We start from the raw sequence: 18,017 nt of genomic DNA, 5'->3' as shown, positions 1-18,017 counted from the left end.
CACTTGATCGATTGGCCATCGAGTAACCAATCGATAGAGTTTTCAGCTTGAATGGACGTCTGTTTTTTTTAGATTTGTGCTCTTGAAAATTTGAGGTGTGGCTTTGGATCACCCAAATCAACGCGATTTTTTACGGCGACAGCGACAAACAATCGCTGCGATTTTGCCGCTACATGTAGAGTTTTATGACACAAAAACGAAATCGCGGCGATTTTTTGTCGCCATCGCGAAAAAAATCGTGTTGATTTGGGAGAGCCTTTACTCATTGATGCGTGCTATAAGTTTTCTCTTCTATTCTCCCGCTGTTTTTATGCAGAGTTAAAAGTGACGTCATAGAGGGAAAGCAAGAGAGAGAGAACTAATGCGCGCATCAATAATCTGCACCACCTGAGCATATCCAGAATATCAGGGACTCACGCTGCGCAGCTTTTTTTGACATTTGTGTACAAACAATGATTGCAGTATATTAACTGATTTGCTCAAAAGGACACGCGATGTTCCCCGGAGGAAACCGTGGTTTTGCTCTCTTCATTCTTATGGAAGATAACATTGCGGTAGTTCATCAAACGCAGTTGTTCCTTTCCCGGGCTAGGTATTCGCCGCGAGGAATTTAGGGCAAATGGGCGTTTTTGGAAACTTTACAACGGCAGTGCAGTTTATCATATCCTGCGGACCAGTCAATACTACAGTCATCCCACAGTTATGGGTAGCACACAGATATGGATCAAAGTTGGATTAGACGGAGAATATCGCATCAAATAGAGTAGCAATTACGCAGAACCCATTTTACCTACGTGAACCATAAATCTATCGCAATCAACAATAACATGCTTAAATACATTTGTTCCATTCGAAGGAAATAAAATGTCATACATATGCCTAGAAGCGTTGATTCATATCTGTGGGGCATTGAAACCCATACCACAGTTATGAATCTAAGATACCTAAGACGATTCCTAAAGAAACGCCAAAACGTATGCTTTCACTAGCACACCATTCGTTTGCCTCGCAGTTGTAGTGTTCTGATCCATGATATGAGTCGATTTGATCCATAATACTGACCCATTTATGACTAGCTAGGAGTAGAAGCTAACGCTTAGCCTTTTTTGTTCGAAATTAAACTCGAATTTCACGAAATTCCGTTTCATTCCGTTTGTTTTCAATTTTCCGTGGAAATATTTAAACAATTTGGCGAAACGAAACGAAATAGCAAAATACAAATTTCGCCTGTGCGAGTTCCGTGGAATTCCGCGGAATTTCGTTTCGAAGCGTATTTGACGGAATCATTCGGTATTTCGCATACCCTTAATTCTCGGTCTCTAGAAGCAACAATTATTACACCCTAACATTCCTTCCCCATCTCAACTGACTGTAAGGACTTGGCCGGCGCCGTTATTGATCAATAATATTAGATCTGCTAAAATTGCACTTCGAGAGTAAGCGGAAGCTCCCATCTCTTATTCATTTGGATCGTAGTGTAATTCTTACCAGTTCCGATCAATCACGTAGTAGCAACCATTGACATGTACAGTCAGTATATGCTATGCTATGCTATAATTAGTGCAGCATTGTCAATATCAAGTTTTGTTTGCAAAGAAATGTTAACTTCAAGATTACTACCAATTTATGTTTCATATGTATTATAGGATAGTAGTGATAATCACTTCATGGGATATTTAAAATGTAACAGGGACATGATCAGAATCAAAACCAGCGTGAGGAACCATTTTGATGCATATGTTACTAAAGTCGGTTGAGACCAAATCAATCGTAGAAGGGAGAATTTGTGCACTTATACCATTAACAGGGAGTATCTTGAAAACAAGCCTTAGGTTTGATTTTTTTTTTAAGTTTGCCCAGACCTGCAGTTTAGCTATAGAAATCGATTGACGAGCACCTTTTTGATGGAGGCTTTTCCGGATAATATCGGTCTGGGAAGCACCGTTGGTGGATTTTTGGCTTGCCCATCTATCGTTCGCTGATAGCAACCAACCAACGAAACGATGCTTCTCAAGCAGGTTTAGCTTCCCCAAAGAGAGTGAGAGAGAGAGGGAGGTCTGTACAAGGCTAGGCACTCGAGCGGAAAAAACAAGCCAGTAATCCTTCCTATATGTTTCGTTTAATTGCTCCACTTACTCACCTGCTTCCACCGGTGGGTGGAGTTGCTTTTTAGTGGGTGGTTATTTCTTAGTTTTTGAGCAGGTGGAGCTTCCTGGGTAGAAAAGCGTTCAATTACAACCAATGTTCAGGATCGGTACATCCATCTATACGTTTTGATTTTCGCACTGTTGTTAGGGGGGAAATTTGAACCGTTTATTGATCGGAGCTCAATAGAGTGGAAAGTAAGGTGCACCGGAAAGTACGGAATAGGTCCGTTGGGTTCGATATCAAAGTTCGTTGGATAAAGGACTAAACTTTACGAGTAAGAGAATGGGACCGGCAGCAGAACAGTCAGAATCGGATGGTAAGTCTGGTATCGGTCAGATTGCTGGAAAAAGTTTTCCAATTTTAGTTTTTGACGTGTGGAGCGGGGTCGGCTGGGCTCAAATTTTGGTCAGTTCAGTTGACTGCGTGAATGAGCGTTAAGATAGACGAGAATAGACATTGTAGAGATATGAAGTGGGAAATGCGAAGACACGAATTGAAATGGGTCGAAAAGTGTATCACAGACATGAATTGATTTACAGAAATTTTCGACAACCCATTAAGAATTGTAGCAAACCGTAAAGAACTGTTAATAATAAACCCTAAATTTTCCAAAAAGTTCTCGGATTTAACATGTATTTGCTTGACTTTCTAAAATAAGGTAATTATCAACATTTCAGCCAACTTAATTCGAGATTTGTGCTCTGGAAAATTTTAGATTTTGCTTCGATTCATCTTCACCTTAATAAAATATAATCTACTATTCAAACTTCGAATAAATAACAGATTCATGTGAAATTACTCCGTAATCTCATCAGAAGAAGTTTTGGTAAACTGTTTTGTGGTTTTGTGTCAGAATTACGGAGCCGAGTAACGATTTTCAACAGATCCAATCAATTTGCTAGCTTAGCGAATGATATTGGCCTGTTCACTAGGGTGCAGCTTATTTTTCAAAAGTTATCAAAACTAAAAACTCGTGTGCCTTTATAAATTCAAATCACAATTCAAGAAAAATCTCAAAGTTTGAGCTAAAAATAGTAAGACTTAAAGGTGGCGCAAGCGTCTTGAACAGTGGCGTGGGATGTGGGTAGGACAGGTAGGACATGTACTACGCACCAAAACACCCGGGTAGGACAGTCAAAGGATTGTCCTACCCACGACTCAACAAAAATAAAATCAAGATCAGCAGAAAGCTTTTCTAGCGATTTCTGAACGAAAATCTATCAAAGCATTGCTGAATTCTCTTGACGATTTTTAAAGCAATTCTTATAGAACTTCCAAAGCACACTCTCTAGAAGTTCTTGGCAGATTCCGTAGACATTTCTGGAAGAACATAGCTCTTAGTAAATTCATGAAAAGTGATTTGATTTAATTTCTACTAATGTGTTGTGGCATTATTCAAAAAAATATGTTGGGCAGATAATTACGTTTTATTAGGAGATTTCTTTTTTGTTTTTGTTAAAGAAATTTCAGCTAAATATTTGTCGGGGTTTTTGCGCGATGAACATATTCAATTTGTTTTGAAAACATTTGCGATTAATCGAGTAATTTCTGTGCGAAGAAAAAAATAACTATAGAAATTTACATAGTATTTGCTGTTTATTCATTTGTTATCTAGAAATAGATGAGAAATTAAGAATAACCTCACTAGTTAAAAAACCGTTTGGTCTATTTTTGTCGAATTTTATTTTAGTTTTATTGATTTGAAGAGGATAGAAATAATTTAATGATAACGAAAGTTGATCCAATGAATGATCCAGACAGGACTGGTTGTAGGTTTCTTTACAGAGACCTTATCTCTATTTTAATGTATTTCTTTATTTTTAATTGAAGGTCTTTAAAATACCAATTTTAGTTAATGGTCTGTACAGTCTCTTATTTGCTTATCCTGCTTGCATTGAATACTAATGCAATGGGTCAATTGCTGAATGTATCTTTTTAAAAGTCCCTAGTTGTAATCTTACATAAATCCTGTAAGACAATTTTAATGAAAATTCGTTGAAATTTCTGGAGAAGTTATTGGTTGAAGCTCAGAAGACATTTTCACTGGGGATCTTGAAGGATGTCCCAGAGAAATCTATGCATGAATCAATGGATAAAATTTTGGAGCAGTTAAGACTTCCTCGGAGAATCATATAGTTTTTGGGAGGCATGATTTATGAAGCATTTATACCACACTCTTGAGATGATTTCCGAAAAAATCTTTGGAAAAACTACATTTCTGTGGTTCTCCTTGGAAATCCAGGTTGAATTCTTGAGATATCATACACAAAATTCTTGGAGAAATTCTTTGGGAAATAATCAATAAATGAACACCTTTAGAAATTTCTGGAGTAATATCAAAACATTTGGGCAAATACCTGAGTAAATTTCCGATGCAATTCCTAGAAAAAATAATAAATAACAGATACAGTAATACTTGCGAGTATATAGATTCTAAATTTATGAAAACTATGCCTCTTTCTAAATCCCAATTTGCTTATCAAAGCGGAAAATCAACGGTCTCAGCACTGCACACGCTAGTGAACAAGATCGAGAAAACCTTTAATGCAAAAGAAATCGCTCTTATAGCATTTCTTGATATTGAGGGCGCGTTCGATAACGCTTCTTATTCGTCTATAGGTTCGGCAATGTTGAGGAGAAACTTCGACCCATGCATTGCAACCTGGGTACATGCTATGCTAGCAAATCGACAGATCTCATCTGAGCTGAGTGATTCGCGCATTACTGTAATGGCTACAAGGGGATGCCCTCAAGGGGGAGTACTATCTCCCTTATTGTGGTCATTAGTGGTGGACGAACTGCTAGATAGCTTAGAAAGAAGGGGTTTTGAAGTTGTTGGATACGCAGATGACGTAGTCATTATTGTACGAGGCAAATTTGACAGCGTTATTTCATCAAGGATGCAAATTGCTCTCAATCACACACTCTCCTGGTGTCAAAAAGAGAAACTAGGAATAAACCCTTCAAAAACAACAATTGTACCGTTCACAAAAAGACGAAAGGTACAACTCCACCCTCTTTTCTTGAACCAAATTCAATTAGTTTACTCAAATGAGGTCAAGTATCTTGGCATCACACTTGACGCAAAACTAAATTGGAACACCCATCTTCAAACAATCATAAATAAAGGTCTCAATTCACTCTGGGTTTGCTCAAAGACCTGTGGTAAAACATGGGGTCTAAAACCCAGTATGATCATGTGGATCTATAAAACAATCGTTCGGCCTAGAATAACCTATGCGTCCCTTGTTTGGTGGCCTAAGACGAAGGAAGCTACGGCTAGAGCTAAGCTGAACAAAATTCAACGTACTGCCTGTATTGCCATAACCGGTGCAGTTCGTAGTACCCCCTCGTTTGCCCTAGATGCTATACTCAATCTGCCCCGGCTGGATCAATTCATAAAGCTGGATGCTGAGAAAAGTGCTCTTCGGCTAAAACGATCAACAGTCCTACTGTCAGGGGACTTAACAGGTCACCTCAGTATATTAAACGAATTTTCGATAAATCCTATTGTTGAAAAATGTAGTGACTGGATGGAAAAAGTGGTAAACTATGACTCGCCATTCACGGTGGTCTTTCCTTCTCGTGAGGAATGGGAAGGAGGTGGACCCACCATTTCACCGGGATCTATTAAATTCTACACAGATGGTTCAAAAATGAATAATTTGACAGGGTCTGGAGTATACGGACCGAAAACCAAAATCTCTGTCTCTCTTGGACAGTGGCCTACAGTATTTCAAGCAGAAGTCTATGCAATCAAGGAATGTGCGCAGCTGTGTCTGAAAAGAAATTACAGACATGCCACCATCTGTATTTTCTCTGATAGTCAAGCAGCGCTTCAATCTTTGAAGGCTTTCACTTGCAACTCAAAACTTGTGTGGGAATGCATTCTTGCACTGAAATCCCTAGCTGAACGCAATCGAGTTAAACTATATTGGATCCCAGGACATACGGGTCTAGAGGGTAACGAAATTGCCGATCAGCTAGCAAGGAATGGATCAACCAATATGTTCATTGGTCCAGAGCCATTCCTTGGCATTTCAAACTCTGCACTAAACACGGAATTGAACAACTGGTTGTTCGGTCAAATTCAATCAAATTGGAATACAGTTTCCAATGCGAATCAGTCCAAAAGGTTCGTAACAATAAACACGACACAAACACAAAAACTTATAGGTCTCAACAAAAGGGATCTCAGAACATACATCGGTCTTTTTTTTTTTTTTTTTTCTTCTAAGCAATGGGGGGATAATCTGCTCAACAGACGCCGTGTGGGGTTAGGGACCATTTACTACATGCAAGCAGTAAACAGGACTACACCCCCGACCCACTAAACCATTTCCATTGCCGCCAAACCCTTCGTCTCTCCGGGACCACCAAGAAGGCATTGCTTCGAAGAGGGGCTATTGCACATCGCATCCTCCAGGTTAGCTGCGTAGCCATGCAGCAACGAACATCGATGACACGCTTAGGGGGGTCCACCAAGGTAGCATGCTGGCGCTTTGCCAGCTTCCCAAGTGGTCCTCATCTCCCGTTGTCCGCTGAAAGCGGGCAGGGTCGACCACTACGCCCGCGCCCAGCTGCACCGCAGGTATCAAGAACTGATACTGCGGGCTTCGCAATTTGACCTACTGAAGGCTCAGGCCCTATCAGCTAGCACCAGCTGGGATTGCTGACGAAGGGGCCTCCACCTGCCCCGAACAACCAGAGGCTCGTATCCACCCAGTAGGCCGGCGCCACGACAGCAGCGCTACCAGGATGTTCTCCCCGCGGCCACTTAATCGCTGTAAGGGTCGATTTCGACCGTAGGGCACCGGTATGACCTACGAGGCCGACTGCGAACCCTTGGACCACCTGTTGTTTAGCGTCTGCACTAGCCACTCCTCGAGTCCACTCGCCACCTCCTTTGCAGTTCCGAGACGATGTGGGTGATAGCCGATGAAACGGCATTCCAGCCAAACTCGTCTTCACACATCCTCTGGACCAAATTGTCCGGAGTCGTGTCCCGACCGCATGTGGCTAACATGCGGTCACGCATTGTGCGGAAACGCGGGCACACGAACAAAACGTGTTCCGCCGTTTCCTCTAAACCTGCACAAACTGGACATTCGGGAGAACCCGCATGACCGAAACGGTGTAGATACTGTCTAAAGCAACCATGGCCCGAAAGGACCTGTGTCAGGTGGAATGTTAGTTCCTCATGGCGCCTATTGACCCAGATATCTAACCTCGGAATCAACCTGTGAGTCCACACTCCCTTGGTGGAACTGTCCCACGCACGCTGCCATTTGACCATGGAGGCCAGTCTGGCAGTCCTGCGTATGCCTCTTGTGCCGCGCATTTCGAAGCACTCTATGTCTTCCATGATAAGGATACCAATAGGCACCATACCGGTGATGACGCAGAGTGCATCGTGTGACACGGTACGGTACGCGCTCGCAACCCTCAGGCACATTAGCCTATAAGTACTCTCTAGCTTGCTACGGTAGCTCTTGGTACTTAAGGCCGTGCCCCAAGCCGGGCCACCATACCTCAGTATGGACGAGGCGACACTGGCCAGAAGCTTTCGCTTGCTGGCGTACACCGCAGAGCTATTGGACATCATCCGGGACAGTGCCACAATAGCTGTGGAGGCTCTCTTGCAGGCATAATCGACGTGGCTACCGAAGGTAAGCTTATCGTCGATCATCACCCCCAAGTGTTTGACGGAGCGCTTCGAAGTGATCGTGCAGTCGCCTACACTGATCACCGCTTGCTGCACCGACATACATCGGTCTAATAACTGGTCACTGCCCAAGCAGATACCACTTATACAAGATCGGTGTCGTCCAAAACACAAATTGCCGTTTCTGTGACGAGACGGACGAAACCTCACAACACCTTCTTTGCTCTTGCAGTGCACACATTCATCGCAGGTTCAAAATATTTGGCAAGCACTACTTACAGCCAGCTGATATTTGGAACGCATCCCCCAGGGAGGTGGTTAGCTTTATTAGGCTGATCACGCCAGATTGGGGGAACTACAACACTGCAACCTAGGACTTCTGCCCATCAATGGCAGATGGTTCAAAGTTCAGTCAAATGCGCAAAGTATTCCGGAGGCACATTTGCTACTGGAAAACATTGTGTACACAGAGTAATAGGGTATATCACAATAGTCCTAAAAAATGGACGCAGTGATCCCACACCCGACAGAAGAAGAAAGAATACTTGTCGTAATGTCATGTTTTTCTATTGAGCGGAAAAATCACCTTGTAAACAGTAGAATTTACTCAACTCAACTCAAAACAAACCAAAATGTCATTTACACACCTTTGCGCTTGAGCTTCTCAAATATGTTTAATAACTTCCAATTTACAGTCCAGAGTTAAAATTTTTCTTAGCTTCATTGTTGCACAAAATATTTACCAAAGTTTGTCCTACCCATGGATTCAAACATGGACGCGCCTCTGGTCTTGAAGGTGAATTTTCAAGTTATGAAAAATGGTTTTCAGTGAAGTCACCATAACTTAGTTATTTTCTAACCAATTTTGAAACTTTTAGCACCATTATCTTCAAAATAAATTTACAAAAACTTTGTAGAACACCAAATTTGTCTCTAATCAAAACTAGTTCTAGTTAAATGTATTTTACTCCAAACTTTTCCTCGTTTCACTTAAAATTTTATCTTTGTTCGGCCATGACTTCATAAATACTCAATCGACTCCAAATCTTTTTGCATGCTTTTGACGCAAATTCAATAATAATTTATCAAACTGTTCATGCAACACATTCTACTAAAAAAATGTTTTTTTTTTTACCAATTTATTCAACCAAAACTACACAAAAACATTTTTAACGAAAAATGCTGTTTTTTTTCGAATTTTTGACAGTTGAACAATATCTCTAAAGCTTAAACTGGGTTTTCTCATTCGTTAAACCTTTAAAAAGGACTTTGCAACAATTTTTTAATAATTTTGAAACAAAAATATGTTTGCACATGTTAAAAAATATATGACTATTCAACTCGTAATTAAAACTTGATGCTTTATAAACTAATGTCTTCAAAAAAAAAAAAAAATGCAATTTTTGGCAAAAAAAGTTAATAATAATAAAAAAAGATTTTTTCATTGAGAAATCGTGTTTCTAGGTAGTTTTTGTTAAATAACTCAATTAAAACCATTTTTTAGAAAATGGTGTTATATGTAAAATTTGAAGACAACTTAATTTGCTTCGAAAACATGCTTAAAGAGTTGAAATCGTTTGACAATTAATGAAGTTATGCTCAAACAAAAATTATCTTTTTAGTAAAATGGGGAAAATTTGGAAAAAACTATTTTTAACTAAGACTAGTTTCGATTTTATACAAATTTGATATTCTACAAAGTTTTTGTAAATTAAATTTTGAAATTATAATAAATTATAAGTCGAGACTTGTACACGGCACTGAAGACGGCCTTACAGTTGAGGTCGAAATACGCGTATCTGTCGAAGGATACAAACTCTAGTGGAATTAAATGGTGTGGTTGTGAATTCGGTTTTTCATCTACTTAATTTTGAAGATAGTAGTACTGAAAGTTTCAAAATTGGTTAAAATATAACGAAGTTATGGTGACTTCATGAAGGCCATTTTTTATAACTTGAAAATTCACCTTCAAGACGCTTGTGCCACCTATAAATCTTAATATTTTTTGCTGTAACTTTGAGGTTTCTTTTTTTAATGTGATTTAAATTCATAAGAACATACGAATTTTTGGTTTTGCGAATATTTGAAAAATAAGCCGCACCCTACTGTACACTCTGAAACGTGAAGCAACAAGAGTTGGGCTGGTGGCGAATGCAACAAATACAAAGTACGTTAAAAGGCGAAACCGAGCGCAACAAGATCCGCCTTGAAAGCAGTGTTGCGATAGGATTCGTTTTTTAACTCTTTATTAGTATCATTCCAAACATTACATTTATTACTTATATCTAGATGTTCTGAGCTACACAACACTATTATCCTAGAATCTATGACATTTGGTCGAAAGACATTTGGTCTAATGACATTTAGTCGAATGACGTTTGGTCGAAAGTACATTTGGTCGAACGGACATTTTGTCGAATGGACATTTGGTCGAAACTTTTTAGTTGCAACAGAAATAAAATTTTATATTTGGAAAGGATAGTGCTCGAGTCTGAATAGTATGAAAGCAAAGTTTTTCGTTTTGTCTGACTATCGTCGATAATAGCATTTTATCGCTAATACAAGATTGATTGAATATTTGAAAAAGTGTCAGCCATTTTATCAACAATCTATATGCGATTAGCAAAATTTTGTTATTCAATTTTATGGACGCTCTTGCAACATATTGATCAACCTCTTACGTTTTCGACGTTTCATGCTGCATGGCATGTTCTGCGATTCGGGATAAGCTGATCTTAAATGGAAACAAGCCAGCTCAGTCAACTCGTCTTCTCTTACCCGATACAAAAAAAATGCACAAATTTCATTTTGAATAATTCAATGCTTCTACTGTAAACTCTGCTATTCACCCGAGGTCATCAACATTGTCAGCAAAACCATATATTTACTTGAGGAATGTTATTAAGCTGGAAGTCACAATAAGCCAATTGGTCATAGGTAGAGTTACCGTCCCCTGCGCCATGAAGTTTTCCTTAAACCATGACTTCGCCATGCAGGTTTTCTTTAAAGCAAATTTTTCCTGCCGTTTCAATTATGATTTCCGCATTCAAAAATCTTACTCACGTCCGTGAGCTGCAAGACCCGGAATTCAAAGAAAGATCCCGTGCACTCTCTCCAAATGCTTCCATCAGATGAGCTGATCTTCATTACGAAGATCGATGATATTTCAAAAGAATAATAAATAAAGAAAACATTATGTTCACATCGTTGAATTATAAAATAACTTGTCGAGCAGTTTTTCAAAGAATGATGAGATTTTAAAAGAATAATAAATTCACCAGAGTTAAGTATTTTAGTCAATGTACAAAACACTACTAAAAAATTCATTTGAACTAACATTGAAATCCCAGATTTTGGCATAACTTTAAATTGGAAATAAAATGTGTATTAAGTTTAAGAATAAGACTGCATAAAATATTCTCTTTTTTTTTCAACAACTTTTGTTGATTCAGATTATTCACAAGAATACGCTATCTTATCAACTTTGCAAAACTTGGAAAACAATAATCAATTTTACCAAATGATCTTTCAATAAACCAATTCAAAATAAGCTTACAACCTAATTTCCGTTTAACTAAACATCATTCGATAAAAATAAATGTTCTAAAGCCATTCGACCAAATGTCCTTTCGACCAAATGTCCTTTGACCAAATGTACTTTCGACCAAATGTCATTCGACCAAACGTCATTCGACCAAATGTCATTCGACGAAATGTCCCAAAGCCTTATCCTAATGTAGTAAAACAAAATTAAGTTTTTATTTAAGTTTGGTTGACAACATTACGTTTCATTTGCCGTAGCAGTTCAGAATTTGTATATATAATTTGATTTTACCACGCTTTAAGTTTACTTGACCTAACTTAACCTTAATATATAATGCATTATTAGTGACGATTTTTGTCTAAAACTATTAATTATTTTATTTGACATTTACTCCAATGTTTCAACATTGGATATTCTATGTCACTCATTAGTTCTATACCAGGGAGGATTTTATTTTGAATCCTCTTCAGAACTTTCTTTCTGGTATTACAACAGCAAGTCCATATTGGTACAGCAGCAGCCCAACATGGCTGGCCTGAAAATTTGTTCGTAAATGAAAAGCTTGTTCTTAAGACAAAGTTTTGATTTTCTATTAATGAGGGGATAAAAACATTTTTTTAATATTTGTTACAATTGACGTAAATGCCTTCAATGTAATTTTTGAAAGCTAGCTCTTAGAGTTTTTGAGCGTTAGGTGCTTCGGATGATCTTAGACAGCGAGCAGGAGAACGATTTGTGGTGACGAAGGATAAAGAAGAATTTCTCCATGAATTATCCTAAGATTTCCTCCATTAAAATTTTCAGTAAATATTTCAGTGGCTGAAGAATTATTTTGCAATGCATAGAGATTTCCCCAGAAATTACTCAGAAAAGTACTCTATGAATTCTTATAATTGTATCATCAGAAGTTTCCATATCAATTTCTTTTGTTCTTCGTTTATGAATTCGTCTAGAAATGCTTCTTGAAGATGAAGATCTTTCAAGAACATTTTTCATATATTTATATACTTTTTCAGGAAATCATTCAGTTGCTGAAGTAGTCTCTTGAAAACATGGAAAAGTTGGTGGCAGCATCTACAGGAGGCATGACTGTACTTAAATAAACATCAGTTTAAGGAGAAGCGTACTGAAATAGATATAGATAATAAGAACCACAAACCTAAAATTGTTAGTTTTCAGGAAATGCACAAGTGGCAGTATTTTGTATAGACAAAAACCTTACCGGAAGGTCAAACTGTGCCCTTTGTTCTCCCTTCCTGGGTTAAACATTTTCGATTAAACTTTTCTCCTTTGTGCTCCTGTGCATCCTTAGGAAAACTCCTAGACAAAGATAAAGGAGGTCCATCTGGTTGATGCAGCACTCGTAGCCTATCCTGTACGAGCTTAATAAGTAGTGAAACACAGATGAAAAAGTTGCAAGCCGGTCGTCTGTGAGCTTCTGTCTTGAGTTTTGCTAGATCCTATCCTTGCCCCGGAACTTTTTCCCACCCATCAGAGAAGCTCATGCAATTCCAAGCAGCACTCTTTTCCGCCGGTTGGCGTAAAATCGACCTCGTCAGCATATGGTGGATTCGTGCCGAAGTGTGCAGATTGAACCAACGGAAATTAAATTGTTTTAAGAACCGGGAGAAAAGTTTCCGCATAGTTTTTGTTCGATTTCGAAAGCGGAAAGTTATGTAATCCGAAACGGGCTGTTTTGCGTGTGGGAAGATCAGAAGTTTTTCGCACCGTTGTTCTTTGCGTTTTGGTGCCCGCTTGCGGCGGAATATGTAAGTGTGGAAAATTTGGTAACGTTTGTGAAATGGAAGCGATGAAAAAGTTTTCCAGTTACAAGCAAAAATGGAAACTAATTTCGATTCGGAGCATGTTAGACATTCCGATTCGCGCTATGTTTCGAATTAATTTTTTTTTTATTCTAATTTCTTCATGTGATGTTCCCTTTGTGAAATGGCGTGCGAACAAAGCATAATTTTGTTGAAGACAATTGAATTTTTTTCCAGGTTACGAGAATTTAATTTATAATAGTATTGCGATTGTTAAAGTGCGCATTACGCTGAAGCTGCTTCAGATGAAACGTAGTCAGAAAAAGGGCGGAGAAGAAGAAATGTGGAACAAGGAATAGGTAATGTATTTATTTTTTTCTTCGATTTATTTAGATTTACAAAAAAACAATTACAGGTATGTTCCGTTTTTATCACGTTCCGATTTTGTCACGCTCCGATTTTGTCACGTTCCGATTTCGTCAACAAATTATTCCGTTTTTATCAACACAAAAAATGTTTTTTTTCTTAATTTTTTAAAATGCTTGGAATATAAACTCAAAACTTATTTGAAGCTATTTAAATGTTTTTCATTAGCCTCAGGGTTGAATTTTCGACATTATGTTGGCGTTGATCACCTATGATACATGGTAGGTGTCAAGTCATATACGTTTCAATAAGGTTTGATTCCTTCCTATCCACCAAATTATTGAAGTTTTCAAATTTAGCATGGGCTGATGGACAAGATTGATTCATCTTTCAACATTCGAGAGTTTCTCTGGCCACGTCCTAGCAACCAGGCTTGATAGAACTCCTCTACGATGCAAAAATGAGGCGTTTTTGATGTTTTATTGAGGATTTAAAATTGCATGTTACTGAACTCTGATGATGTACAGGAGTATAATCAAGCCTACTAGCATCGTCTGGAATTCGTGTTACAGAGACCTCTCCTTATTCTTATATACATGGCATCATATAATTTTCTATGTCATGGCACAATGGATGGTGGCATGGAACATTATCGAGCTCATTTTATTTTTGATAAGACTGTCGATCCCGTCATATGTTTTACATTATCTTCCATCTCTCAAACTCGATAACATTACACAGATTATAGCATTAGCCATTGATTAGGTCCTGTTTCAAGGGTAGGGGAAGAGGTCCAGCAAAACTAAACAATCTATTGAAATATTTGGAATCTTCATACAATAAGTTTGCATCAGGGAAGATAGAAAAGGGCTGATGTCTAACAGTTTAAGAAACTGTTGATACTGAATTGTCTCACGTCACGCACGTTTCCATCTCAAATTTGTTGGAATCTTGATTTTTGGGCGGACACGCACCTCTTCGTGGAGACCAAAAGTTTAATAAAGAGCTTATACCAACTACCTTACGCTTATTCATAAACCTTAGCAAATGAGATTCTAACCAAAAAGTTCTATTTTGGTAATGCTTGTTCTGGAGTTTGTACACTTTGTGTTCTTGATAAACGTATTCAACATCGTTTTACCAAACAATATAGTAGGATTTTTATTTAGGTTAGTGCTAGCCAATTCGTGATTCAACGGCAAACAGTAAAGGTGGCGCTGTTCTAGAATGTCGATTAGTGCATCCCAGTCGAAGTAGTGAAGAAAAATTGCCCAATCATTCTACAGAATAGATTTTGACAATTAAAGTCACAGGACACTGTAAATATTCATTTAAGGTTGCAAAACTATCGCAACATATCCCCACATTTAATCACCAATCGGATGTGTGCAAAATGTACCTTAGCAAAATAAAAAAAAATCTCTCAGTTGATAACTGCGGAAGTGTTTATAAGAACAGTAAGCTCAGAAAATGGCTCTTCCTCAGTTGGGATGTAATGTCTGTATGGCATTACATCTCAACTGAGGAAAGGCTTTTTTTCAGATTACTGTTCTTATAAAAAGCAAAAGGATAAGCATGGATAGAAGAAAAATAAATTAATTCGTGTTAAATCTTTTTTGAAAAAAGACAATTATCAGCTTAACCCACTTCCTTGTAGTTATTTTTACAAATATGACGTATCTCATTATGTAAAGCACATTTATGTTATTATCGGTTTCATATTCCATGTTAAATACAATGAATATCTAACCAACAAAACTTAAACTATTAAAGATCTATCGCATTAAATAATCATATTGATTGATTACAGACCCAATATCGTAAATAATATTATACGAATCAACAATCTTAATACCAACCACAGCTCCAAAACATCAATACTGTGCATTTATATGATGAAATTGTGTATTATCCTGGCAAAACTGCAATTTTGTTTTAAAATTTGTAAAATATTTTGTCTAAGAAAATTATTCCGTTTTTGTCACGGTTCCGTTTTTATCAACTGAAAATTGCCGATCCTGTTGATAAAAACGGAACATACCTGTATCGCATTATTTCACGATGTTCGTAAACTGAATTAAGACAATTCAGTCGAATATAACTTTTTTTTTTGATTTTTCCACCAAATGTTTGCAAGTGCTCTTCAAATAATATAAGATTGCAATTAACATGTACCTACACAAATACCGAACAACTATATTATGCATTCTACAGCAAAAATAACCCGGATGTTTAATCACTTCCCTCTTTTCCTTTCTTCCAACTAGATGCTACTCTCATCTCATAAACGGAACCAACAGCCGTTAACAAGACATTGCAAAAGGCGCCTATCTACATAGAGGCGACAAGGAGGACAACGACAACCACGGCGTCTAACAACGACGACAACGGCGACCGGTGTAACACTAGAGCATCGACTTTTTCCGTCCCGGAAGCGGCGACAAGTAGTCGTGGTCCCAGTTGTGCACCCACGGTTTCCGGATTACATCATGTTCTCGAACGGAGCAGGACGGTGCAGATCGCTTCAGAGGCCTCCCACTACAGTCGGAACGGTGACTGTGCAAATCACGAATTAATCCTCTGCCGGAAATAGTAGGAGTAGTCCATCGCTGTGTGGGTGCATTTGTGTGGGGAAGGGCAGTAATTTTGTGATAGTGATTTTTTTCAACCTCGTCTTCGACTGAATCGGTGGGTGGTGCGTGGTCAGTCAACAACGTGCTATCAAAAACTCAACCTTAGTTAGTTTGACAAAGTTGCTCTCATTTAGCATTAGAACCGTGGGAAGAGAAAAATAAGTGCTTCGTAATACCACGGAAAGCGCAGCTCAAAAGCGAAGCGGTGCAGAATCCGGGACCGGTTATATAATGAGAGGTAAGTGGCTTTTCCGGTACGATGAAAAAAGGTTCAAATATGGCTCACGAGATATTCATGGGTGGTACTTGGAACTAGCTAGAGATATTTTTTTTGTGTTTCAAACGCCGAACAAGTGACGGTCTTAGTGTCTTCCTTAGTCTAGTGGAAACGTCCACGGCTACAAAGCAAAGCAAAGCTGAAGGTGTCTGGGTTCGATCCCAGCAGGTTCTGTTCTAGTGGTGATGTAAAGTCAAGAAAAATAAGAAGCGACGATCCCATTGAGTTGAAACTTTGCTCTGATTAGTAAGAGGCAATACTTAAAAAAAGGTATAAAAAAAAAACATGAACTTCTTGAAGAGTTCCTCAAGAAATTCTTCTAAAAAATTATTAGTGAATTTTGAAGATTGTGACGAACTAACTTGTTAAACTTAAAATTAAAATCCTGTCTATTTTCAAATTGCTTTATTTCTATCATCCAAATGTTACTGTAGTTTGAGAATATGCTTCAGAATTCTTGTGCCATAAGTGACAGTTATTTGCACTTATTATTCCATTTTTGACATATCGTTCGAACTTCTGCCAGTTATTATATTGAGGTTCTCAATATGACTTTCTGTAACCTTTTAAATTGACAAGTGTTTAATCTTTCTTTCTATTGTGAGTTAAGGATTTTTAAATTATCGTTCTTGTAGTTCTGTTTATTTCTTGCAACATATTACAGATATCTCTCCCTTACTCGATATTGAAGGGACCATCGAGTTAGGGAGGTATCGAGTTACAGAACACAAAATCAATGCAACTGCGATTCAAGGGACCATCGAGGTAGCCATGAAAACCAACTTTTACTATGGTTCTCTAACTCGATATCGAGATACAAAACATCGAGTAAGGGAGAGATGACTGTACATAGATAACTCTAAAATTCTAACAATTGCTAGAGTAACCTTTTCATCCGCGCCACCTAGGACTCCAAATATCAATGTATTGAGGTAATAACCTTTCATGTTATTCAAATTCGTTTCAAATTTATGGTATATTTAAAAACTAACAACAGTATTTTACCATTTTTGCTATTTTTCTCTCTAAGACAATGTGTGTGCTTAAGATTTGGTGTCCATTTGATGAGATTTTTTCAACGCCCATTTTGATCTTTTGTACAGATAAACGAAGCTCAAGAGAGCTTTATTTAGATGTTTGTAAAATTTGAGAAAATTGCTTAATAAACATAACAAACATGAAATGTATGGATGAATTGGATTGAGAGTTATCATCATTTGAAATTTTAAAGTATAGTTCTTCACAGTCCTTTACTCGAATGCCAGGAAGATTTTACAAGAAGTATTGCAAGTAATGGTTCATTATTTTAACCCTTCAATAGCCGCGCTATTGTATTTTGTACTATACAGGTTAAAAATCGCTTTCCGTGTACAACACTATTCGCAGTTTCGATATAGACTAGCGGCCAAAAGAATTTCTGTCATATCATGTTAAAAGATATTTAAATAAATTAATAAGAAAACCATGGACAATCGAGTGAAACATCTAGAAGTCTACCCTTAAAAGAATTGAAAAAAAAAGCCAACATAAGAATGAAGGCAAAAAATCCTTTAATTTAAAGATCAAACTCTCAAACTCAAAAGTTCCAAAATCCAAAATCCAAAATCCAAAATCCAAAATC

The 18,017-nt window shown here is 37.9% G+C and overlaps 1 protein-coding gene across 11 annotated transcripts in view; it reads left to right on the top strand.

Moving 5' to 3' along the window:
- The window catches only part of LOC5567292 (alpha-1,6-mannosyl-glycoprotein 2-beta-N-acetylglucosaminyltransferase), a 318,648-nt gene that overhangs the window by 144,548 nt on the left and 156,083 nt on the right, over positions 1–18,017 (top strand). For 10 of the 11 annotated variants that reach the window (XM_021837631.1, XM_021837627.1, XM_021837632.1 and 7 more), the window contains one exon: positions 15,754–16,357. In XM_021837631.1, coding sequence (XP_021693323.1) covers positions 16,351–16,357 — 7 coding nt within the window. In that variant the 5' untranslated portion in view covers positions 15,754–16,350. Of the gene's footprint in view, positions 1–13,400; positions 13,480–15,753; positions 16,358–18,017 lie in introns of those variants that run through there. The other variant, XM_021837633.1, reaches the window with a different exon arrangement.

Source organism: Aedes aegypti, chromosome 1 (genome assembly GCF_002204515.2).
Source record: "Aedes aegypti strain LVP_AGWG chromosome 1, AaegL5.0 Primary Assembly, whole genome shotgun sequence".
In the NCBI taxonomy this organism is placed as follows: domain Eukaryota; kingdom Metazoa; phylum Arthropoda; class Insecta; order Diptera; family Culicidae; genus Aedes; species Aedes aegypti.
Note: the sequence above shows the minus strand (reverse complement) of the source record. Positions and strands in the feature narration are given on the sequence as shown.